The sequence below is a fragment of the Nelumbo lutea genome, chromosome 5, assembly GCF_056320005.1.
Source record: "Nelumbo lutea isolate HS-2025 chromosome 5, American lotus-T2T, whole genome shotgun sequence".
In the NCBI taxonomy this organism is placed as follows: Eukaryota; Viridiplantae; Streptophyta; class Magnoliopsida; order Proteales; family Nelumbonaceae; genus Nelumbo; species Nelumbo lutea.
Window position 1 is genome coordinate 61,845,347 of NC_142688.1, and position 27,575 is coordinate 61,872,921.

The 27,575-nt window shown below is 40.2% G+C and overlaps 1 protein-coding gene across 1 annotated transcript; it reads right to left on the reverse strand.

Annotated features, from left to right (window-relative positions):
- Nucleotides 1-268: 268 nt before the first annotated feature.
- Nucleotides 269-27,575, reverse strand: LOC148852691 (uncharacterized). The gene is made up of 3 exons (XM_088945572.1): nucleotides 27,408-27,575; nucleotides 25,910-26,184; nucleotides 269-523 (listed from the first exon to the last, which is right to left on the reverse strand). Exons 1-2 carry the CDS (start codon nucleotides 27,481-27,483, stop codon nucleotides 25,943-25,945), a joined length of 318 nt encoding a protein of 105 aa, XP_088801698.1. The 5' UTR covers nucleotides 27,484-27,575; the 3' UTR covers nucleotides 269-523; nucleotides 25,910-25,942.

Genomic DNA, 27,575 nt, shown 5'->3' on the forward strand with positions numbered 1-27,575 from the left:
TCCATCATTCAAACAAAAAAAAACTGCCCCATTGGAATGATTGCCCACCAGGTAGGATAGAAATTGCCATCCCTAACAAGAACGATACCATGTTCTCATTTCTAGAATGATGATATGGCATGCCTTGTATCGGGTCATATTGATATTTTAAACATTACTTCCAAATCGAGAATGTAAATGAATCGATTTTGCATTACTTGTACAAATCTATTTTCAACCAATTTGGCCCATGGAACAATCAACTTGGATGATTTATCAATTACACAGGTTTTATGCAAACAAAGCAATTTAAGCTACAAGGGAGTTGATCCTCCAAAACGTTTTGTACAAGGTGACCCTTTGTTTAGCAAAGTTCCAATTCCATTCCTTGAAATGTTTTCATTTCTAGCATTTATCATTACAAAAGGCTACAAAATTTAAAAGAGGAACACCTATCCTTATCGTAGGACCTTTTAAGAATCGTAAATCTCCAAACTCTAAACATCATTTGTACTAGCATCCAAACAACCAATGGCCAATAAACCTGCATGAAAGACAAAAGAACAAAAAAAGGAAAGTAAATCATGTCCTTTAGTGAAAATATGTCTAAAAGGAAAGGAAACAATAAAGCTCTTGCAGCAATTAAAGAAAGGAAAAAGCATTTTAAGATTGAGAAATACAAGGCAATTAAAGTTTATAACTAGAGCAGAAAAAGTATACCCAGAAGAAACGCCGGAAATCTAAACAAAGACAACTCCATGCATCCCAGGCAGGACAATATCAAATGTAACTATGCAAATGAAATGCGATATTACTACTGTTATGTTACTTTGGATTAATGTCATAAAAATCAAATCGAATTGCGAATTAGGATTACTTCTATTTTTTAGAAAGTGTCAAATATTAAAAATGAAGTACCAACCACATTATATATATATATATCCCGGTTTATACTTCATAAGGTTCTGCCTGTAATATTGGACCAACCACAACACACCACGTCAGCTTCATGGACGAGGGTTTCAAATGTCAGTTTGACATGGTAATATGATGATTACTGGCTCAATATCCTCCAATTCACATAGAGGGTTCAACTAAACTTCCGAAAAGCAAAAAAAAAAAAAAAAAAAGGTGACTAGAAATCATCCCCCAAGAGAGGAAGAAAAATAAACGTACTGCCAACTGCACTGCTGAACCAAAAACCATACAAGAAAAAAGCAGACCATAAACCAAGCTCTCCAACCAAAGACAGCCCAAACAATCTGTTAAGCATCAGCCCAGGCCTGAAGATGCTTCAAGACCTAACACCAACACACAGGAGTCCAGGAAGGAGCCCAACAATATGGCTTGTTCCCGTGCAAACTTTAAGCATGTACATGTTCAATGTCACATCCATGTCACTAACTCACGTGGATCCTCTTTCTTGTGTTCAGGCTCTATGTAAGCAAAATGTAGGGATGTTCAATGTCCACATCCAACCACAAGATCTGCTGCAGTGATGGAGGATTGAGTTGATCAGATCAAGCAAGATCTGCACAAAATGGCAGGAGAGGTTACAGAGATCAGAGAAACTTTATTGGTGGTGGCTTCTTCTTATGAGAATCTGTCTGCTGGCAGAGCCCAGGACAAAGAATTAGAAGGATCTAGCAAGGAAGTGATCGGCAAGCTTGATCTATACTCCCTGGAAGTCAGCCAAGCTATAGTTTCTATCATACTCGGGGGGGATCCCCTTCCTTGGATCTTCAAGGCTGAGCAATAATTTGAGCTCAAAGAAATACCAAGCCACCAGCGATTTCAGGTTGCATCCGTATATCTAGAAGGGGAAGCAGAGATATGGTACCAGTGATTCTGATGCTCCCACCCTCAAGTTACCTGGTCCGATTTCACCAAAGCACTTTGCGTGTGATTTTGGAGTATCTGGTTTAAAAGATTACAAAGAAGATTTAGCTAAACTCAGGCAAACAAGGCTAGTCTGTGAATATTAAATTGTCTTTCGAATGCCTTTCCACGAGAGCACATGGCTGGCCAAAGAAGGCCCTAATTGGATGTTTCATCAAAGGTCTCAAAGAAGATATCCGCCTGGATGTAAAGGCCCTGCAACCAACTTCTATCACGGCTACAGTTAGGCTAGCCTGTCTTCAAGAGGAGAAATTAAATTGCTTGAGACAGGCTCATTCCATTCTAAAGCCCCCTTGGCCCATTACTTAAGCCCACCCCTGCCAACAGAACAAGGAGCATATTGGGCCAACCCCCTGGATCACCTAACCAGTCCATTCCATTTAAAAGACTCACTTGGGACAAGATGTAGGCCCGAAGGGAAAAGGTCCTTTGTTATAACTATGAGGAGAAATTTGGGCCCAGCCACAGGTGTAAAACCCAGCAGGCCTTGCTACTACAGACCAATGGACCTAAAGGTGAATATGGGTCGGGACCTGAGAGAATTGGACAGGGAAAATTCCACTGAAGGACTAATGCAGGCCCACACCCAAAGGCTACCTGAGTTATGGGCCTACTTAAGGACCACATGGTATTGGTGCTTATTGACAGTGGCCGCACCTTGAACTTTGTGGTCCTTGAGCTTGTCAAATATCTGGATTGCTTGAGAAAGACACTCAATCCTTCACCATTAATGTAGCTGATGGTAACCGATCTGTGCACCGGTGCTTGTAAAGACATGGCTCTTCAAATGCAAAAGAATTATTTTGTTATAGACTTGTAACCACTGGAGTTCAGTGGAACAAATGTTGTTTTGGGCATTCTAGCGGTTTAGCCAATCAGCCAACTAGGCCCAGTGGGGTGTAATTGCAGCAAACTTCCCATGGATTTTGTCATTGATGTCATCTCAATACATCTGACTGGCATCACACCAATTGACACAGCATTTTAGCTTGGCCTCGGTCCATAAGCAAGGCTAACTGATGCTGATGCAAATGGGCTCTTCCCATAAAGGCCTAGCTTTGTTTTTTTTTTTTTTTTCGATATATTTTGAAGGGCTACACAACGGGGGGGTAGCCCATCCCTCAACCCAGGTGCAGGCAGGATTCGATCCCAAGTCTTCGCTACAACCAGTAGGAGACCTTATCAACAAGCTGGTTGGCACCTTACATACAGGCCTAGCATTGTCCACTACTGAACAGCAGGTAATTCGTAGATTGAATAATTTGGGCCAGATACTCCATGAGTACAGTCATATTTTCCAAGAACCCATGGGTTTGCTTCCCAAGAGGGAACACAACCATCACATCCCTTAGTGCCAGGTTCAGCCCCTACTACTGTACGACCAGATAGGTATCCTTACTATCAAAAGGTGCAAGACCTTCTTGACAAGAGAATTATACAACCAAACCAAAGATTTTTTTCCAATTTCATATATGAAAAATTGTACACATTGAATTTAAAATGAAAAAAAAAAAAATTTAGATTTTTTCAATTTGTTGTCTATCTTGTTAATTTTTTGCTAATTTTTCATTATTATTATTATTATTTTTTAATTTTCTTTCATTTTTACTTAACAAAAAAACAAAAAGTGGGCTGACCCAACACAAGCCTACTGGCTCCTCTCCTTGCAAATCATGCCAGCACAATACGGCCCACTATAGTGTAAACAACCTGCCAATGTAGGTCATGCTGGCTCGACACGGCCCACATTATAGCTATATCTTTGTGGGGGGCTTGTCTAGCTGCAGCCTAGCCTCTTCTGTTGTACTGTTTGGCTTTCTCTAATAAAATTTCTACTTTACCTTTTGAAAAGAAAAAAGAGAGATGCTCTTCTGCTCTTTATCCTATTGCTAAATTTGTGTTCTATGATTCAATGTCTTCTTTTCTTGTGCTCATTTACTTCTTCCTTGTCTCAAATTCAGCTTCCTAAGAACATCCAAGAAACCTTGAGCAAACCAACGTAAAGTGGGTGTTTATTATAAAACATAGACCTAATGGCATGGTTAACAGATACAAATTAGGTTGGTGGCAATGGAATTCAGTCAAACTTGTGGAGTTGACTATTAGGAGTTGTTTCCTCCAGTGGATAAAATGAATTTCATCATAGTTGGTTCTCTCATTGACTACAAATATGTCAAGGCCCTTACACCCAATGGATGTAAATAAATGCCTTCTGTTACATGGAATGCTGAAGGAAGAAGTTCATATGTCAATGCCACTTGGAATCATGATATTAGATGATCAGAATAAAGTATGCAAACTTAAAAAGGCCATATATTGATTAAAGCAGTCTCCAAGAGCTTGGTTGGAAAAGATTAATGGTGTCATCAGAAGTGAGTTTTGTAAGAAGCCAAGCTGACCACTTTATGTGAAGAAAACTACCAACTCAACTACTATATTGTTGGTGTATGTTGATGACATTGTGATTACACAAAACTACAATGAAGAAGTTCAGCAAGTGAAGAAGTTCCTAGTCAAGTGGTTTGAAATCAAGGATTTAGGAAACCTCAAGTACTTCCTTGGTATCAAGGTGGAGCTCCAAAGCTGGCATTTTTATTTTTTAGTGAAATAATGTGCTTGATCTTTTTTTTTTATAATTAAAAATTCATTAAGGATTCATTACAACAGTAAAGATAATCAACTGTTACAAGCTTCCCTAGTGGAGGCATGAGGTGTAACCTCACTCATAAAGAAAAAACAACACCAGAATTACAATTGAGCCCAATACAACCGATCCCTAGTTACCCTTTGCTTAGCTAATGAATTAGCTAGAGCATTTGCCTCCCTCCCCACCCATTGTATCATCAAACTCATCTGCTGTGTTAACCATCTGAACTTCTTCATTTCGTCTCGATAGCACCACATCACTGGATCCAGGTCTTTTAGCTAGCCAACCACCACCTTGGAGTCCCCTTCAATCACCAGATTTTCCAAGTTCATCTCTTTTGCAATCTGAACACCTTCTAAGACTGCAAACAGTTCAGCCCTTGAAGAGTCTTGATTCCCTACTGGTCCTGAAAAAAGTGCTACTAGATCCCTTCCCTATCTCTTGTGACTCCTCCAATTCCAGAAAGACTTGGATTGCCTTGACTACTCCCATCAAAATTTAATTTCAAGAAACCTTCATTGGGAGGTGCCCATATCAACCTTGCTTTTAACCTTTTGTACTGAGCTAGAAGCCACTAACAACCAATTCCTCCAAATATCATCAAAGGAGAATTGTCTAAACAAATCCAAAGTTAATAGCCATGTATAATTGTAGTCAATACACAGTCCATAATTTCTTCTTTGCTTCTCTGTTTCTCTTGGAAAATTCTAGCATTTCTTTCCTCCCATAATGTCCGAATCACTATTGCTCTAGTGCATCTCTACATTATTCTTCCCCTTCTCTTTGACCAGACAAAGGTAGATAGATTAAATAGCATCTTAATCTCCATTGGCATGTTCACCTACATCCAAACAAAGAGAAAAACCAGTCCCAAATATCTGTAGCAAAGGAATAGGAGATTAGTAAGTGGTAACAAGATTCACCATCAGATTTACATAGAGTGCACCAATTCGGGGAAATACACAAAAAAAGGCCTCTTCTTTCACAAGTAATCTAGAGTGTTAACTTTCCCATAAGCCACTTCCAACAAAAAGCCTTAATTTTAGGAGGAATCAGTTGACACCAAAACTTCCTTAGCAGGAAAGGAAAGAGGAATTAGGGACTGGCAAAGAGCATTAAAAAAAAGAGGCCCTTAGAATTTGGGCACCAAACCCTTCTATCCAGTTCAGGGGGCTCTAAGCAAACTCAAGCAACAATAGCTCTAACAAACAAGTGACTTCTTCATCCCTCAATCCCCTTCAAAACCCAAAATCCCAATTACGACCCAAAGGTAAAATAGGAGGGGTTAAAAAAATTGAGGAAATGAGAAAGGGACGCTATGGATTGGTTTCCAAGGTGCTGCCATAGTCTGATGTGATACACCAGCATCCCAATCACTCTCCAACCTCCCATGAAGAGTATCCACCACTTCATGCCACAAGCTTTCCCTCTCTAATGATCATCTCCATAACAGCTTCCCTAATAGAGCCATATTCTTCTTTCTCACATTCCCAATTCCTAAACCTTCTTTCTTACTTTTACACACAATCTCCCACTTAATCAAATGGTCTTTTTCAGACTCTCCCGCCTTCCAAAGAAAACCCTACATAATTTTTTCTAATTTCCCCGCTTCCCTTGGTTGAATCCTAAACACAAAGAGTGACAAAGTTCAGACCAGTGATATTCTTAGGTTCGAAATAATGAATAGAAATAAATACTAGAGAAAGGTTAGAAGAAAGAAGAGAAGAGAAGAGGAGAAGAAGAGAAAACAAAGTCTCGTTTGAACTTGAGAGATCTCTCTCTAGTTGGTCAGTTCTATTTATAGCTTTCTAAAACATTGCATGAAGTCTATTGTGCCCTCAATTAAGTGTGGGACACATCACTTAACTTACGATCTACTTATAACTACATCAGCATATAAAACAATGTAAATTGACTATACTACCCCTCAATAGCCGACTTTAACACTCCCCCTCATGCTGGTAAGTATATGTCATATAGTCCAAGCTTGTTACATATGTAATCCACTCTTCCCCGACTCAACCCATTGATTTCCTGTCTGTATTCGCATATGTTGTGCTTATCACTCCACTAAGCACCTTCTCTCTTACAAAGTGACAATCAACTTCTATATGCTTCATAGGTGTGTTAATCGAGTACCCCATTTCCTCTAAGGGATGCTTTAGCCATACTAGTTCACATGTTGTGTGAGTCATGGCTCTACATTCAGCTTCTACACTACTTCTTGTTACCATAGTTTCCTTCTTATTCTTCCATGTCACCAAATTGCCCCCAAGAAACATGCAATACCCTGTAGTGGACCTTCTGTCAGATATGGAACCAGCCCAGTCAACATCAATGTATCCTTCTATTTCAAGGCTCTCTCCACTCTTAGATAACAAACCATGACCTGGAGCCCCCTTCAAGTACTGTACAATCCTTAGCACTACATCCCAATGTGGGATTTGAGGATTTTGCATAAACTGACTCACTACACTAACTGCAAACGAAATGTCAGGCCAAGTGATGGTTAGGTAGTTCAACTTACCTACTAACCTTCTATACCTTCCAAGATCTTCAAACTCCTCACCCACATCACTACTCGACAATCAGTTCCATTGGTGTTTTAGCTGGTTTGTGTTAGGAACCTGCTTAACTCAGGGCTCTTCGAGGGGCCAACCTCCTGAATTCTTGGAAGGAGAGAGAGAGAGAGAGAGTTTAATGCTGAAAGAGTCGTTCCCTTATTCCTTTTCTGCTGTACTAATAGTTTTACAATCTTGATTGTTACAGTTGTTACAAGTGGATGGTTAGTTGTGCTGATGTGGCCTCCTCTTGTAAAACTGATTAACTGCCTTCTGTTCCTCTTGTAAAACTGATTAACTGCCTTCTATTGGTCAGTTCCAGCAGTCTTGACAATCCCCCCTTCCTTTAGAGCGACCTTGCCCTCAAGGTCTAATGTGAGAAAATTTGATTGCAGGTCTAAGTAGGAAAATTTGAGCCCATGTGCATGAATATGGGCTGATCTGGATCTCCTCTTTGCTTTGTCAGTGTTGCAAGATTGATGGGCCTTGGGCCCTTGCATGTTTTCCCTTGTAGATGGACGTAGAGTTTCTTGATGTGAAGTCCATGGTGAGATGAGCCCAGTCATAGACCACAGGTCCTAGTTGTCTTAACTATTGAATGCCTAGCACCACGTCTGCTCCACTGAGATGGAGAGGATATAGGTCCACCGCAAACTGATGACCCTGAATCTTTAGTAGTAGGCCCATGCAAATGCTATTGCAAGATAGGCCGTTATCGTTGGCCACATGAACCGTAAAGGCCGTTGTTGGTTGAACCGGAAGTCCCATTTTATCCACCAAGACTTGAGTTATGAAGTTAAGGGAGCTGCCACTGTCTATGAGGATTGACACTTGGCATCCTAGAATCAGCCCTGCAACTCTCATTGTTTGAGAGGACGCAAGTCCCGTAAGGGCTTGTAAGGATATTTCAGGCATGCCATTGGATTGTATTTCCCACCCTGGGTTAGATTCTCCGCAACCGGTGATGTTATCTTCCTCTTCGGTATCTGTTTGGAGGAGAAACGCTTGCTGTTTTCTTCAACGATGGCCCGACTCAAATTTCTCTTCGCAGTTGGAACAGAGACTTTTGTCTCTGCAGGCTTGCATCTCTGCCCAGGTCAGCCGTTTGAAAGGAACCAGTGGGCCTAGGCCCAGTACTCCTTCCTCCTTGTCTGGTGTTGTCGTCCTTTCTTGCTCCCTTCTTGCTTCTAGACCCCATGGTCGCTGCACCTTTCTTGCTCGACTGAACTTGTCCTCATACAATCTTGCTAGTGTTGCCGCATTGATGACCGAAGTGGGCTGCATCGCTTTCACTTCCAGTCACAGTTCTTCTTTTAGGCCACCGACGAAACTTCCCACCAACGCCTTCTCCGTCCACCCTTGGACTCTCACGGCCAACCTTTCGAATTCCATCTGGTATTCCTTTACTGATCCCACCTGCCACAACTTTGCCAAATTTTCATCAAGATCTTCGAACCCAGATGACCCAAAACGGACAGTCATGGTGTTCGTGAAGTCTGCCCAGGTTTGACGAGGGTGCCCCCTTCGGTACCATTGAAACCAGAGGATAGCTTCCCCTTCAAGATGCGCAGAAGCCAAAGCTACCCTATCTTGCCCCGGTATTTCATGGTAATCGAAATACCTTTCAACTCTGAGAATCCAGGGAGTTGGGTCACTGCCTGAGAAGATGGGGAAGTCGATTTTGGCTATTCTTGTTGCCGCCCCTGTTCTGCAGCTGTTTTCATTGTTGCGCTCTTCTTGGCTTCCTCTGTCAATGTTCGTTGCCCTTGCTCCAGTCGAAGGAGGAGAGCAGTGAAGCCTTCCTTCATTTCTTTGAGATCTGAAGACATTCGATGGATCTCGACCTCCATCTGATCCACTCAGGTGTCTACTGATGTGTTTCTTGTGTTGGTCATGCTGGCTCTGATACCAAATTGTTAAGAACCTGCCTAACTCAGGGCTCTTCGAGGGGCCAATCTCCTGAATTCTTGGAAGGAGAGAGAGAGAGAGAGAGAGAGAGAGAGAGAGAGTTTAATGGTGAAAGATTCATTCCCTTATTCCTTTTCTGCTCTACTACTTATAGTTTTACAATCTTGACTGTTACAGTTGTTACAAGTGGATGGTTAGTTGTGCTGATGTGGCCTCCTCTTGTAAAACTGATTAACTGCCTTCTGTTGGTCTGTTCCAGCAGTCTTGATAGTTTGGCACCTAATAGCCCCGTCTCCTCTAGCAGATCAAGAACATATTTCCTTTGACACAAATTAATACCATGTTTAGATCCTACTACCTCTATCCCTAAGAAGTACCTTAATTTTCCAAGGTCCTTTGTCTGGAAGTGATCATGCAAGAAGGTCTTTAACCTATCAATTCCTAACCTGTCGCTGCCAGTGACAACAATGTCATCTACATGTACCACTAATAAAATCTTTCCAGCACTAGACTCATAACTGAATACAAAATGGTCAACTTGACACTATTTCATGCCAAATTTCTTAACCACCTCACTAAATTTGCCAAACCATGCACGAGGAGACTAATTAAGCCCATACATAGCCTTCTTCAGTCTACACACCTTACCATCCTCCCCCTAAGCAACAAACCCTGGTGGTTGCTCCATATATACTTCCTCAAGGAGGTTTCCATGTAAAAATGCATTCTTGATGTCAAGCTGAAACAAAGGCCAATCATGCATAGAAACAAGGGAGATCAAAACACAAACAGAGCCAATCTTGGCAACTAAGGAGAAGGTGTTTGTATAATCTACACTACATCTGTGAATAACCTTTAGCAACCAACCGGGCTTTCAACTGCTCAACACTGCCATCAGGTAAAAACGTAATAGTGTACACCCAACAACATGCTTACCAAGTGGAAGAGTGGTAAGTTCCCACGTATGATTATGAGCCAAGGCCAAGAGTTCTTTCTCCATTGCTTGGTGCCACCGTGGAGAAGCAAGTGCTTCCTAGACATCCGTGGGAACAAAAATAGAGGACAATAGGGAAACAAACTGGCGATGGGAAGCAAAAAGGCGAGATATGGAGACATAATTAGAAATGGGATGAAGAGTGCAACTGTGTTTACCTTTCCGCAAAGCGATAGGCAGATCAAGGTTAGAAATAGGGGTTAAGGCTGGTGGATTTGTTGACTGTGACGAAGGTAGAGGAGCTGGTACATGACGATGCATATACACTAGTCAAATTGGTGGTCGTTCAACAGAAAGTGGCACTGGAGACAAAGACTTGGTCACAACTGGAACAAGAGGAATAGGGTCCTCCACGGGAACCGGAGGTGGAGGTGGAGGAAGAACAGAGGCATTTGACCTAGAAAAAAATAAGAACGTAGTGTGTACATGTTTAGAATTAGTGCAGGTGCTGTACAAGGGTGTGTGATCCCCTTTATCCAGGTATGTGCTGTGTTTAGAATTGGTGTGTGAAGTGTGGAGTTTACAGCAGTATACTTCTTGGATTGTTTTTTTTTTTTGGACTGTTTATGTACTACAAGAAACCCTTCAATAGTATGTACATGCTTTTAGAAGTAGTGTGTGGAGTTTTGTGGCTAAATTGTGATTATTAGAAATAGTACTGGCGTGAGGACTAGTCTTGTGCACTTGTAGTTTTTGTTTTGACTTGCAGACCTGCCTTTGAAAGTGGCGAATGATGATTCTGCATCATCTGGGGTTACATCAACCCATGGTACAACAGGTATTGGGACTGAAAGCATGATATTTCCTATGCCGATTACTCCTTTAAATGGTTTGAACTACCTGGAGTGGGCCAAAGGTGTAAAACTTTATGTAACAGTAAGGGGAAAAGTCGGTTACATAAATGGAAGGGTGAAAGAACCCAAGAGTGGGACTGTTGAACACGATCGATGGGACCAAGAAAATAGTATGGTGATGTTTTGGCTTCTTGCAGCCATGGAATTTGATGTGAAAAAAAATTTTATGTGGGTAGATACTGCAAATGAGATATGGGAACGGACCAAAATCACCTATTATGAGCAAAGGCACTTTACTAAGATTTACCAGTTACAAACTGAATCTTCAACTTGTAAATAGGGAAACTACAACTTATCAGCCTATTATTCAGCTCTTACCTCAATTTGGAAGGAATTGGACCACTCTCAGGCTATAGAATGGAAACATGAGGATGATGCTAGAGCCTATAAGAAGATGGTTTCACAACAGCGGGTTTTCACCTTCTTGTTGGGACTAAACCCCATATATGAACCCCTTAAGAGTTCAGATTTTAGGAAGTAAGGAGTTGCCTTCAATTCAAGAGGTGTATGCCGTTGTTCAGTCTAAGGAAAGTAGGCGGAGTGTGATGGTTACAATTGAGGGGGAGCAACAAGTAGCATTAGTTGCAATGGGTGGAAATAATATGAGAAAGAAAAATGATTCCAGGAAAGCCGATGATAAGGATAAGTGTTTTGCACCCACTGCCATCATTCAAGACATACACGTAACACATGTTTGGAGCTCCAATGGGAGACCAAATGGGCTGTAAAGAACCAAGAACAGGGTAAGGTATAGAGCCAGAAGAAGCCTAATACAACACACAATGCAGCAAATGTGGTAATCCAAGAAACTCAGTCTGTTGGGATGCCAACTGATACTACTTGAGAACACTTCATTGGTTCTGACCCCAAGGAAGACATTATGAACTCCTTCTGTAGTCCCTTGGAATCATATGGTAGGGCCTTGCGCCAGATGGACAGATCAGCCACTAGTAACCCTTCTACTTCATTTGCGTCTACATCAAGTAATGCAGTTTCTGCCTTCCATGTCTCCACAGCCACTGATTCCCCTTGGATCATTGACATAGGGGCTTCTAATCACATGACCGGTAAGCCAAACCTATTAAGTTCTTATAAACTTTTGTCAGGAAGGGATAAGGTGAGACTTGCATATGGATCTTTTTCTTCCATTATAGTTCAATGATCAATATACCTTCCTCAAGGACTTAACCTGAATAATGTTTTACATGTCCCTTAGCTTCCTATCAACCTTCTTTCTATTAGTAGTATCACAAATTCATTAAATTGTAGTATATAACCTTTTTTCCTGATTCATGTAATTTTCAGGACCTAACTTCTAGGAGGAAGATTGGTAGAGGAAGCTTAGCAACAAGGCTGGTTTCTTGGTGTCATCTTCAGAGTCTTATAGTCAGTCAAATAATGGTCAAATTGTTTTGTGGCATAATCAATTAGGTCATGTGTCTTTTGAAATAATAAAGTCTTTGTTTCCGTTTTTATTTAAGTCATGTTCAGTGTCAGATTTTCATTGTCAAACGTGTCAGAGTAAGCAATGTAGAACAATATTTTCTTCAAGTAATAAAAGACCGAGTTTCCCTTTCCATATTGTGTATTATGATATGTGAGGGCCTACTACCATAACGTCGGAGGGTGGTATAAGTACTTTATCACATTAATTGATGATTTCTCCTATGATACATGGGTTTTTCCCATGCGTAGCAAAGACGAAGTCCCAAAGATCGTAACAGATTTCCAAAGGATGGTGTCTACACAGTTCCATGTGGAAGTTCAGATTTTTCAATCCGATAATGCGAAGGAATATTTCCATGGTGAGCTAAATGAGTTCTTTGCTTCCCATGGATCGACTCATAGAAGCTCATGTGCAAGACCACCACAACAAAACGGTGTTGTAGAAAGAAAGAACAGACACCTCCTTGAGGTAGCCCGAGGGATGATGTTACATATGAATGTTCCCAAACGATTTAGTAGTCGATGTAGACTACAATCAATCTTGAATTAAAAAGAAAAAAGGATGAAAAAATGAATAGAAGAAGAAGAGAAGAGAAGAAGAGAAGAGGTACATGAAGAGAGTTTCAGAAAAGAGAGAGGGAAGGTTATGATTTCTGCCGACCCCACTCTTAGTATTTATATAACTATTGGCTAACTGTAAAAGGGCTGAATTGCCCTTATTGCTTACATGGCAAATAGAATAAGAAATAACTAATAATAAAGCTTAAATAACAAACTGAAATAACTACCAACTAACACTGTCATATCTAACAGAAATATTGTTGCCATACGAACACTGTGGGGACCACATCAGTGTTCTCTACACTCCCCCTCAAGTTGGGAATAGATATTTGCCATTCCCAACTTGCATAGATCTGCCTCTAACTTCTTCCTTGGAACAACCTTGGTGAGAAGATCTACAAGCTGCATGCTGGAGGTGATATACAGAAGACACACTTCTTGAGATGAAACCCTTTCTTTTGACAAAATGTCGGTCTACTTCAATATGCTTAGTTCTGTCATGATGTACTAAATTATGAGTTATATTAGTAGCAGCTTGATTATCACAATACAACATTAAGAGCTTCTCATAAGCAATACCTAACTCCTCAAATAATGATTTCAACCATAGGATTTCAGTCACACCATTAGCCATGGACCTATATTCAGCTTCTGCACTAAAACGAGAAACAACACCTTGCTTCTTATTCCTCCAGGAGACCAGGTTACCTCCTACAAAAACACAATATCCGGAGGTAGACCTTCTATCATCAACACTCCCAGCCCAATCAGCATCTGTATAAACCTCTATCTTCATGTGATTATTATTCTTGAATAGTATACCTCTACCCAAGCCCCTCTTCAAATATGCTAATATCCTCTCAACTGATTGACAACGCTAACCGCATAACTGATGTCTGGTCGTGTGAGACAAAGATAATGGAGTTTTCCAACTAACCGTTGGAACATAGTTTTATTTTCAAATGGCTCTCCACCCTCAGTACTAATCTTGTGATTCTGTTCAATAGGTGTATCTGCAGGATTAACACCTAATTTTCCAATTTCTTCCAATAAATCTAGAACATACTTTTTTTGAGAAACAAAAATCCCATGTTTAGATCTAGCTACCTTAATACCCAAGAAGTATCGTAGCTCTCCCAGATCTTTCACCTCAAATTCTTGATGGATTTGTTTGAGACTTGATCTCACCATTATCATTCCCTGTCACTACAATATCATCCACATATATAGCAAGAAAGGTCAAGGAAGAGTCCACTCTCTTAATAAACAATGCATGGTTTGGTTGGGTCTGTACATAGCCGAACCTTTCAAGGGCTTGTCTGAATCTATCAAACCAAGCTCTGGGGGACTGTTTGAGTCCATACAAGGCTTTCTTCAACCGGCAAACCTTCTTTCCTATTTCTGCATCATAAAATCCAAGAGACAACTGCATGTAGACTTCTTCCTACAAATCTCCATTGAGAAAGGCATTTTTAACATCCATCTAGAACAAGGGCCAAGAGTAACTGGCTGCAAGAGACAATAAAACTCTAATAGTGGTCATCTTTGCTACTGAAGCAAAAGTCTCCAAGCAGTCTATACCATAAGTTTGAGTAAATCCCTTTGCAACTAACCGAGCCTTATATCTTTCAATGGAACCATCAACATTATGTTTCATAGTAAATACCCATCTACATCCAACCAGTTTCTTCCCTTTAGGCTGGTCAACTAACTCCCAAGTATTATTCCTCAGAAGAGCATCTATTTCAACCTTCATTGCGTCTTTCCAATCAACAACTAACAAGGCCTCCTGCACTGCTTTGGGGATAGGAACATCAGCAATAGATGTGATCATGGGACAAGAACTGGGAAATGCAGTGGGCTATGGATGTGGTGCAACGATGTTTGCCTTTACGGAATGCAATGGGGAGGTCAAGGTCATCCAAAGGAGGTAAGGGCTCAACAGTGGAAGGTATCTTAATGGAACCTGGATCTGATAAAGGAATTATAGTACTCGGATCTGGATCCGCAAAAGGAATTGGGGCTAGCCTGAACTGCTGATGACCGAAATCAACCTGCCTCCATCGCCTGTGATAGACTCTCAAATCCCGACACCTCTGACACCCCTCCCCATTATATCCCTCGTCACTTAGTGGAACAGGTAAAGGAACTTTTGATGAGTTAACCCCACACTTACTACTCTCCCCCTAAGGAGAAACCCTAGGATAATAGGATACTACTCTCCCTTTTGAGTTTGTGCATAACCGAGAAAAATACATTTGGAGGCCTTAGGATCAAATTTGGAACGATGAGGTCCAAGAATATGAACAAAGCAAGTACAACCAAAGGTTTTAAGGGGAACAGCAAACAAGTCTTTATCAGAGTATAGGAGGGTAAATAGAGGCTTCATGTCAAGAACCCGTGAAGGAACTCGATTAATGAGATACACTACTGAAAAACACATCGAACAGGGAAAAAGGTTATTGAGTGATTTTGATGTTTTGTAGTGCTACTGACTGAAAGCAAATTAGTATTAAGCTTAGGAACATGCAGAACTGAAGATAAGGAGATGGCATTAGACAACTTGATGTCTCTCTTGCTAGAAATGGGAACAAGGGAACCATTGACAATGGACACTTTATCTCTGCCAAAAGATAAGTGATAGGTAGTGAACAGTGACATCAAGCCAATCATATAGTCAGATGCACCTAAGTCTATTACCCAACAATGTTCAGTGCTACCTGGAGCTGAAACATGATAAGCTGAGGCCCGAGTACCTGAATGAGCAAAAGCTAATGTGGGAGCTGATGGCAACTGAGATGATTGAGCTGAATTGCCAACTTCCTTTTCCAACCGAGTCAGGGCAGCTCGAACAGCAGCTAGGGTGTCTAGAGGTGTGCCTTTTGTGCCCGATGAGGAAGCACAATCAATATTAACAACCATATTAGCATTACTCCTTTTGTTCCTGAGTTTTGTTGGGACTAAATGAGGGTGCAACTTCTAACAGGTGTCTTTAGTATGCTTGGGTTTCTTGCAATGTTCACATACTAGATCCTGCTTGTCTTCCTTCTTTATATCCCTCTCCGTATCACCCCCAGACTTAGGTTTGATTGCTGCCAAGGCTGGTGGAAAGGGCTGATGTTGCATCATAACCTTTCTCCTAGTCTCTTCACTATGCACTAAGGAGTAGGCTTGTGATAGGGTCACACTGTCTCTTGTCAGTAGTTGTTATCTCACAATATCATACTCAGTATTCAGACCAGCTAGGAACTCAAAAACCCTATTAGTCTCAACCTGCTTTCTATGAGTCTGTGCATCCTTCTGGCTTTCCCACTCAAGTGTTTCTAGATAGTCAATTTCATGCCACAAAGATTTCAGTGTAGAGAAGTAAACTAAGACTAGTTTCTCACCTTGCTTAAGGTTGTTAACCTCACATTTCAGTTCATAAGCCCTAACAACATTAAGGGGTTGGGAGTAGGTCTCTTTCATGACATCCCAGATTTCCTTAACTGTTTTCACCCACAAATAATTCCGGCTGATATTATATGTGGCTGCATAGAGTTGCACAGCCGTGTCATAACCAAATAGTTCTCCTGAACTCATTTGGTATAGGTTTAGTCCTCCTTAGTTGGTTCTTTCACATCTCCCAACAAATAGCTCAGTTTTCCCCTGCCCCCAATGGCCATCATGGCCGATTGAACCCATTCTAGGTAGTTTGATCCATCAAACTTAACTGTTGTCATCTGAAAGGTATTCTCAGACATGTTACCAGAATTTCTAGTCCCCAAAACACCTTCCCCTTGATTCTTGAACTCCATTCTTGATCAAGAATTAATAAAAAAACCCTTTTTTAATTACTGTAATAGAAGAAACAACACCCAAACAATTGATAACAGTTGGCCTAGGTCTTCCAAAGAACACAGAAAACAAAATTCTGAATGAAACTAGTTCAAATTCTGATCTGAAACAAATAACAGTTCTGAATTTTAGGGTTTTCTCTCAAAACCCTAGAGAAAACACAGATTTTCCAGCCGCACCTCGCAGACTAAACCAAGATGATCTTTTCTAAAGTGAATCACAAGAAAAAAGTTTACTTTATTAAAAAATCTCTTACTGCCACCTTCTAGTTGATGCAAAACCCCAATCTTGAGGATCTGAAGCTTCTTTTGATCCAAGAATCAGTCGATCCTCCTTGTTGAAAACTTCCAAACCTAGGAGGTTCTCATGCAGTCGGCCTAATCAGACTAGCATAAGAGTTCCTAGGTTGTCTCTGATACCAAGTAGTCGATCTAGACTACAATCAGTCTTGAATTAAAAAAAAAATTGATGAAAAATTGAATAGAAGAAGAAGAGAAGAGAGGAAGAGAAAAGGTACATGAGAGAGGGAAGGTTATGATTTCTGCCGACCCACCCTTGGTATTCATATAACTATTGGCTAACTGTAAAATGGCTGAATTGCCCTTATTGCTTACATGGCAAATAGAATAAGAAATAACTAATAATAAAGCTGAAATAACTACCAACTAACACTGTCGCATCTAACAGAAATATTGTTGCCATACGAACACTGTGGGGTCCACATTAGTGTTCTCTATAGATTTTGGGTTGATGTTATACTTGTTGTTGCTTATGTCATAAACCACATGCCCTCTAGAGTGTTAAACTACAAGGTCCCTCATCAGTTATTGTTTCCTCAGTCTCCTCTTTTTTTCATTCCCATGAGGGTGTTTGGTTGCCATGCTTTTGTCCATGACTTGTCCCTGTCCTATGGTTAGTTGGATCCTCGGTCTATTCCATGTGTCTTTCTGGGGTATCCCTCCTCGCAAAAGGGTTACTGATGCTTTGATCCCGTTGGCCATAAGTTCTTTCTCTCCATGGATGTCTCCTTTTTTGAGTCTGAACCGTTTTTCCCTACCTCTCCTCAGGGGGAGAGTAATGTGGAAGAGGAGAAGCAAGCCCAGGTTCGTCAAGTCTCCCTTCCTTCTATTCCGGATCTCGCTCCTTTTTGTGTCTTCCAACGTCAACGTTGTAGAGATCAGCAAGGTGACAAAGATGTGGAGCCACCAAACACTGAGCAACCAACACTGTCTGATTCCCAGGAGGTAAGTCCAACACCTATTGATCTTATAGCCCCCGTTTCAGTTGTGGATGACCTTGACATTCCTATTGCTCATAGAAGAGGGGTTAGGTCATGCACTAACAAACACCCCATTACCTAGTATGTGTCATATGACCACATTTCCCCCTCTCACCGTGCCTTCCTATCTATAGTTGATAGTACTCCTATACCCAAAAACGTGACAAAAGATTTAAAATACCTTGAATGGACAGATGCTATAGAGGAGATCAATGCCCTCCACAAGAATCAAACATGGGAGTTGGTGGATCTTCCAACAGGGAAAGACCCAGTGGGGTGTTTGTAGTGAAACACAAGGCAGACGAGACAATTGAAAGGAACAAAGCAAGGCTGGTAGCTGAAGGGTACACCCAAGTTTATGGTGTTGACTATGATAAGACATTTGCCCTAGTCAGTGTTTTAAAAAGCGTGAGAGGCATATGCCTGGAGGTGCACCTCCAGGTGAGGCGCTCTCAAAATGCCCTGAAGTGTATGCCAGAGGCACTGACACCTATGAGGTATATGCCTCAGGTGCAAGAAGTGTACGCCTCCTGCGTCTTTTTCATGAGGCGTGCTAGAGGCGTACGCCTCATGCACATCTAATCTAAAAAAAAAAAAAGAAAAAAGAAAAAAAAGGAAAGGAAAGGAAAAGGGAAGGGAAAGAAAAAGAAAGAAGAAAAAAAAAGAGAGAAAAGGAAAGGAAAGGGAAGAAAAGAAAAGATAAGGGGAAAGAAAGTGGTTTGCCCCTTGCCCCTTCTTAATATAAAATTATTTTATTAAAAATAAAGAAAAAATGAGATCCCCCCTTCCTCTTCATCTTCCTCCTAACCCCCCTCCTCTTAAGGAGGCTTACGCCTCTTGCGTTCTGAACTACGCCTCACACCTCTAGGTAGTGGAACGCCTCAAGTCATGCCTCCACGTTTTAAAACATTGGCCCTAGTAGCCAAGATGAATTCAATACGGGTTCTTCTATCATTGGCTGCAAACCTTGACTAGGATTTGCACCAATTGGATATAAAGAATGCCTTTTTAAATGGTGATCTAGAGGAGGAGGTGTACATGGTTCAACCCCCTGGTTTCTATGCCAAAGGAAGTGAAAGTAAGGTGTGCAAACTAAGAAAGTCTCTCTAGGGTCTAAAACAATCTCCTTGAACATGGTTCAGTAAATTTCATATGGCGGTTCAACAAGTAGGGTTCAAGCAATGTCAGTCTGATCACACTCTCTTTGTGAAAAGATGTCAAGAAAAAGTGGCTGTGTTGATAGTGTACGTAGATGATATCATCATTACAGGAAACTGGAGCACAAAAATACAAAAGTTGAAGGAATTCCTAACCTCTTAATTTGAAGTGAAAGACCTGGGCCCCCTAAAGTCCTTTCTTGGAATTGAGGTTGCCCGCACAAAAAGGGGCATCTTCATCTCTCAGAGGAAGTATATCCTAGATCTGTTATAGGGTATAGGAAAGTTAGGTGCAAAACCAATTGACACCCCTATGGATGTTGACCATAAACTGGGAAATTGTGATGGTGAATCACTAAAAGATGTGAAACAATTTCAAAGACGAGTGGGAAGGTTGCTTTATTTGTCTATGACTCGCCTTGACATTGCTTACTTAGTTGGGGTCCTAAGCCAATTCATTCATTCCCCTAAAAGATAATCATCTGAAGGTGGAAGTCTACATAGATGTTGACTAGGTAGGTGTTGTGGATGATAGAAAATCCACAAGTGGGTATTATACCTTTGTAGGATGAAATCTAGTGACATGGAAAAGTAAGAAGGAAAGTGTAGTGGCAATGTCAAGTGCTAAAGCAGAGTAGGCACATGGGGTGGATGAAGAACCTTTTAAGAGAACTTGGGGTTGCTGTCAACAATCCTATGTCCCTCTACAATGACAATAAGGCAGCCATTAACATTGTTAGTAATCCAATCCTACATGATAGGGCCAAGCACATTGAGGTGGACAGGCATTTCATAAGAGAAAAGCTGGAAAAGGGAGAAATTTGCACCCCTTATGTCAAATCCAAGGAGCAACTTGCTGATGTTCTCACAAAAGGACTTCCACACCTACGACACAATGAGTTGTGTGACAAGTTGGGTATGATAGATATATTCAACCCAAATTGAGGGGGAGTGTTGTTAGATTTAAACTGTTTTTTTCTTTATTCATGTTGTTACAATATTGTCAGCTTAGATTGTTGTCAGCATGTTCTTTTCTTTATGTTTTAGGGTGTGCCGCCAAGGGCCTATTTGCAATTTCTCTTTTTATATTTGTTATGGCACATTTAAATAAAAGATAAGTTGGGCACCGCCATCTTTGATTCTTTCGACTCTCACATCTTTTCTCTACTTCTTCTCCTCTCCTCTCCTCTCTCCTCTCTCTTCTTCCTTTTTTCTTGTATGATTACATCCTGGAATAGCCAAGAAAGAAAGGAGATTATGGACAAAACACACACCTAAAAACCCTAGGGGAAAGAGAGAAAGGAGACAAAGCAGGAAACAAAACAAAAAACGGAGAATGACCTTTAAGGATAGACATGGGCATGCGATTAATAAGGAAACAAGATGTAAGCACATCACTCCAAAAGTGTTTGGGGACATTCATATGGTGCAAAAGAGGCCGGGCAATTTCCAAAAGGTGGCGGTTCTTTCTTTCATCCACCCCATTTTGTTGAGGGGTGTAGGTACACAAGGTTTGATGGAGAATGCCATGTTGTTCCGAATATTCCTGAAATGGTGTATAAATGTATCCTCGGCCATTATCAGAACGGAAAATCTTAATGCGTACACCAAATTGATTATGAACCTCAGCATAAAATTTTTGAAAAATGTTAAACAATTAACTCCTTTCTTTCATAAGGTAAAGCCATGTCATCCTTAAATAATCATCAACAAAAATTACAAAGTACTTGTAACTATTATATGACACTATATTTGGACCCCAGATGTCTGAATGGACTAAAGAAAAAAGACTCGACACACGACTATCCACCCTAGGACTAAAGGGAACATGATGGTGTTTCTCGAACTGACATGACTTACAATCCAATGTAGAAAGACAACTCAATGACGGAACAAGTAACTTAAGTGCTTTGAGGAACAGATGACTAAGTCTGTAATGCCATTGAAGAGAAAGAGATCTCTGAAGGGCTGTTGTCGAACCACCTCCATCAAGTTAATGCAGTTCACCAACTTCATGCCCTCCACCAACCTTCATCCCCGTCTTAGGATCTTGAAAAATACAAAATGAAGGATAAAATGTGATAGAACAATTAAGAGACTTGGTCAATTTACTAACAGACATAAAGTTAAAGGGAAACTTGGGAACATGCAAAACTGAGGATAGGGATAATGAATCTTTGTCAACATTACCAACACCACATATGGAATATGTGGAACCATTAGCAAGAGTAACAGAGTGTGATGTGGAGGATTGAGAAAGGGAAGAAAACACACCTAGAGTCCCAATCATATGATCAGAGGCTCCAGAATCGATAATCCAATGGGAAGGTTTAGATGCCAGACAAGCCATACCTGAATGTGCAAGGGTAGCCGTGTTCTGTTGAGATGTAGCCTGAATAAACCGCTCATACTCATCTGTCTCATCATGTGGGACACTCATCATGTCCTTTCCAAAGGCATCCATAGATGTAGGGGGTATCCGATCAGTTTGTTGGATTTCTTATCACAAACCACCACCAGTAGTCATTGCATGATTTTCCCATGGGTCCACCACCATCATGGGCTTACATGGGTTCACCACCACCACCACCACCACGACTAGGCTGAACCTCTCAGGCTCCTCTACCTCCACGGCCTCCCCCTCTTGTGACTGCAAACATAGACATATCTGATATAATGGAATTCTCCATAGGTCCAATTGAGATCCTCCGGAGACGGGAAAACACCTCTTCAAGAGAGGGAAGAGCAGACCCTCCCAGTATTTGTGCTCTCACCGATTCATATTCAGACTTTAACCCTACTAAGAATCTAGTGACATCCAACTGCTCTCTCTGTTGTTGCTGAATCTTGACGTCAGATGTAAGGGGGTGATACACATTCAACTCATTCCGAAGATTTCTCATACTAGCATAATATTCCTCAAGACTTTGATTACCCTGTTGCAGATTAAAATAATCATGATACAGTTGGTAAACCCTAGTTGTGTTGTCTTGTCTACAATAAAGCTTCTTTTCATGATCCCAAACCTCCTTGGCTGTATCTAAGAACATAAAGTTCAAACTGATCTTGGGTTCCAGCCTATTCCATAACCACATCATAATCTGTGCATCCTCTTGCTCCCGCTCATCATACCCCTAAGAGTCATATGAGGGTTTATCTTCCTTCACATGCTTCACTTTCTTCTTAGCTTTCAGAAAAACTTCAACAGATTTAGCCCAAGGCACATAATTCTCAACCATTTAGTCTGATAGGTGTCATCTACACATTCAAATGATCAGAGGGAACCATTACAGCAGACTTTTCTTCACTGCCGTCTCCCATGGCTGCCAAAAAAACCTATCACTAGTATGTCACTCCACTTCACTAAAGAGTCACAACACTACACCCCAACAGCTTATTATTGTTAGAGTACTTACTGCCACAAGTTCCAGAAACAACATTCACTTTTGTTCACCACTTTCAGCAACAACACCATTGCTGTCTTCCACTTTCAGCACCATAAACCACCAAAATACACCTCACATACATAGTATTAGGTTCTGCAACACATCGAAATCTATTCCTCCCTATAACACTCATGCAACCTACCTATTTGAACCCTCTTACAAATCAGACTTGTGCTGTCATTCAACTAAACCACTGAAACCAGCCCTCTTCAAACCGAATAGAGGGTTTTCTACCAACCACACATAACAGCCACAACACCACCCATTGGAGGCATGGAAACCTCCATAACAAAGAAACGATCACTCCTTTTTAGCCTCTCTATGAATCTCCTATCGGTTAGTGAGAAACCTGTAAAAACCTAGGAGGATAGGCACTGAAAAGGAGAAAACTGGGTTGGTCTGAACTAGATTATATTGGCTCTGATACCATGATAAAGTTCAGACCAGTGATATTCTTAGGTTTGAAATAATGAATAGAAATAAATACTAGAGAAATATTAAAGAGAAGAGAAGAGGAGAAGAAGAGAAAACAAAGTCTGGTTCGAACTTGAGAGATCTCTCTCTAGTCGGCCAGTTCTATTTATAGCTTTCTAAAACATTGCACAAAATCTATTGCACCCTCACTTTAGTGTGGGAACATCACTTAACTTATGATCTACTTATAACTACATCTGCATATAAAACAATGTAAATTGACTATACTACCGCTCAACAGCTGACTCTAACAGAGAGGAAATAGATTGGTAGGTTATTCAAAGTTGATCTTACTAGGGTGATCCTACCTCCCAACGAAATATAGTCCCTCTTCCAAGCAGCCTATCTTTTTTCACATCTTTCTACGATTGGGTTCTAGAATCTACTTCCCTTAGGCTGTGTTTGGTTTGAAGGAAAAAGTAAGGAAAGGTAGGGAAACCTTTACAAACCTTGTATGAGTTTCCCTATCTTTCCCTTCCTTTCCCTACATTTTCCTTCAAACCAAACATAGCCTTAGGGTTGGCTCCCAAAAGAAGACCTAAATATGTCAATGGCAAGGGGTGATAGGACACTCTAAGCAGCCCGCTACCAAGTTTGTCATTGTCCCCCATGTTAATCCATGCTAAGCAACTCTTTTCTAAGTTGAATTTCAGGTTTGAGATCTCTTCAAACTTCTTGATCAGTTCTTTTAATCTCCTCACCCTTCTAATATCACCCCCTTCACAAAATATTATGATATCATCTACAAATTGGAGGCGAGTAATTGGAACATTGTTTCTGCCCACTCTCCAGCCCCTAACCTCATTTTCCCTATCAGCCTTAGAGAAGAGTCTAGAGTCTACTAAACACATCCACTAACGTAAAAAGGAAGGGTGAGAGAGGATCTGCTTGCCTTAATCCTCTACAAACTAGGAAGAAATCTTTAACCACTCCATTAACAAGGATAGAAAAGTGATAAAAACGAATAAAACCAAACACCCAATTGCACTATCTCTCCCCAAACCCATGAGTCATATGCCTTTTCTAGGTCCAATTTGCAAACAAAACCTTCCTTCCAGGATCTCTTCATTTCCTCTACACATTCATTGGATATTAGGATTTGGTTAATTATTTATCTCCCTTGCACAAAATCTCCTTGAAACTAACTTATGTGGGATGGCAATACCGTTTTAATCCTCAAAAACAAGACCTAAGAAATTATTTTGTAGATACTAGTCACCAAATTAATGGGTTAGAAATCCTTGGGTTGGCTAGCATTAGGCATTTTTGGAATTAAGGCTAGGAAAGTTGCATTAACTCCAGGGATAGCAATGTATCTTCGAGAATTCTCTGAAGACTTCAAATAATTCGTCTTTCACCACTTCCCAACAATCCCGATAGAAAGCCATTGTAAAGCATCTGGACCCGGTGCTTTAGATCTGACCGTAGAAATACTGCCCTTTTTATTTCTCCTTCCTCAAAATCCATTTCTAGACACCTTGCTTCCCCCTCTTCTAGTAAAGGCCACTCTATCCCTTCTATATTCAATCTTTCTTCCATAGGTCTTCTGTAAAAGGATTTGAAATGGTCCACAAAGATCGTGGTTATCTCATCTTGATTAGAGGTTACTTCCCCATTTACTTCCAACCATTGGCTACCACATGAAAGAATTTTATATTCCCATCCCCTTCCTTGATCCATTTATGTCTTGATTTTTGTCTCCAACAGACTTTCTCCCTATTGAGGACTTCCTCCAATTCCTTTTTCAACTTCTCTCTCAGTTTCCTTTCTTTCACAACAAGGTTTCTCTCCCTTTCCCTTTCATCCAACTCTTCAATCTTAGAAATTAGAGTCAACTTCCTTTCTTCTATTCTTCCAAAATGTTCTCTATTTCACTCATTTATTTTAAATCTCATTCTTTGCAATTTTTTTTGTGGAATTTTGTTCCCTCCCATCTGACCCCCCTTAAATCCTCCTTCCACCACTCCTCCACTTTGCAAATAAAATCTGGATATGCCAGCCACATATTTTCAAATCTAAAGGGTGTAGGACCATGCAAAAAAAGATTTTAAACCTAATCTAATGGGGTGGTGATCCGAAGTGACTCTAGGCAATGCTCTAGAAATCAAACCTTCCCAATGATCTTCCCATCCTCTATTGAAGACAAACCTATCCAATTTTCAACACAACAGGTTTTCTTGAAAGTTGGACCAAGTGAACTAGCTTGAAAGAGAGGAATTTCCTTCAATTCACACAAGTCTATGAATTCATTAAATCTTTTCATATTGGTGGTAATTGATTAACAAGAATTAGAAGTTACATTGGAGAATCTTATCACATTAAAATCCCCTCCCAAAAACCATGCACCCTCCTACAGACCCCAAATTGCATACAGTTCTTCCACATTTCATTCCTCTCTCTATAATTATTTGGTCCATATACATTAGTTAACACCCAAGTGAATCAATCCTCCACATTCTTAAACTTTATTGATATTGAATATCTGCCAATTAGCTCCTCCTTTGATTCCAATACTTTATCCTTCCGTCCTCCATTGAAGTGTACCTAGGTTAAGATAAGGAAAACCCAACAAAACTGGACACACTTGAGAGTTGAGCTATGATATCTTCATATCCAATACCACATCCAGCAGTTTGCCATATTTGGCTAACATAGATTGTGAGCCTAGGTCCACCTAAGGCACACCTTTTAAAACTCTGGGTGAAACATACCGAAAACGTAAAATTCTCTTATAATTTGGCAGACTAGATAGTGCATAAAAAATGACAAGTTATAAAGTTACATCAAGAATACCACAATTCAAATGTAAAAGATATAAATCAGTGGAAGCATGTGGATTTTCATATTATCAGACTTTAGAAATGTACCTCAGCTAAATTACACCCAAAATAGAACAGGCCTCAATCCCGAAGACCAAGCTCAAGCTCTAGCTCATCATCCTCTTCGAAAAGCCTTAAAAGGCGGGCATGCTGCTCTTCTCTTTTCTTCTTTTGCCAATGCTTGAATAGAAATACAGAAAATGCCACAAGAGCAATCACGCCAAGGCATATTATAAATACCCTAAGCCCAGTACCCTGATTGGAAGCAGCACGGGTCTCAGTTTTTATCCCATTATCAGAGTTTGATGGGTCTTTGGCCAAGCCTGAGAAGAATGAGAAAATGTCTAACCAACTGAAGGACTGAAAATTAAAGAAAAATTCCAGAAGCATACTGAAGGTGTTCAAATATGAAATTTAACTCTCAAAACACGTATTTCAGAGGAACTACATCAATTCATTTGTTGGTAAATCCATGATTTTAAGGAGCAAGTAGGCATACGTATTACATGATCGGATCCTAAAAGTACATTCAAAGATTTTCAAACAAAATAGAATGCCAATTAATTATAGGAACAGACAATTTTTTTTTGTATTTCAGATAAATTAAGCTTAATGAACATTCCAACAATGAGGAATAGAATAAGGATAATGTAATGCAATCATTTTTATGGATCATGCAAATAGAATGCCAATAATATTCATTTAACAATAATTAATGATAATAAAAACAATGATCATGAAAAGGAAAACGATGCATTTAAATGATAGAAACACTTCTGAGCATTCCATAAGATCTTTTGCATGACCACCCATCTCATAGCTGTAAACATCTTAGCTCAGCAATTAAATGAGAACGAAATTCAAAATTAGTGAGTTCCCAAGGTGTGACTCTATCAGTAGATACAAATCGTAATAACTTATATAAGGATTAGAAGCAAAATCCCCAAATACTAATGTATTATCAAAACCTAAGTCGCACCAAAGTTCATTGATTAAATGAATTCCACTTTTAACACAATTTTCTCAATATCAGCAGTTTAGGACAAAAATCAGATACGAACACTCAAAGAGAAGCATAAAATGGCAGATATTAGCAAAGAGAAGCATAAAATGGCAGATATTAGCAAACCCACAAACCAAAATTATCGAATTGTATAGCTTTCAACAAAAATAAAACCAGAAATCAAGAAATCAAAGACTGATCACCATAAATTACCAGCTACGAATTACTTAAAAACCCCCAATAAACAGAAACCGAGATCCAATTACTAGAAATTTCACTAAATGCTGAGCATGATTCAGAAGAACAATAACCTGAACGCGGGAACAGAATTGAACAAGAGCATGTGAAATTTATGAATTATAGATGATGTCGAGATCCGTATGCTACTCTGAAGCACTAATGAGAAAATATATTCGATTCAAGAGTGGACCTTGTTTTCTGATCGTTCAAAGAAATAATTAAACAAGAAAACGTGTGAATCAGAAAACAAGGGTTTCTTCTATTCTTACTTTCTTTTCCACAACGTTGACCAGGGAAACGAACCTGAAATCAATTGCAGACAAATCGAGGAGAAGAAGACAAGGAACCGCAGCGATCTCCGGTTTGTGATTTCCGTCATCTCTCTCAAAAAATTATCACTCTATTGCTGTTTCTTTTTTTTTATTATTTTAACTTTTATTTCTAATGTTCCTTGATATATATAAATTGAGC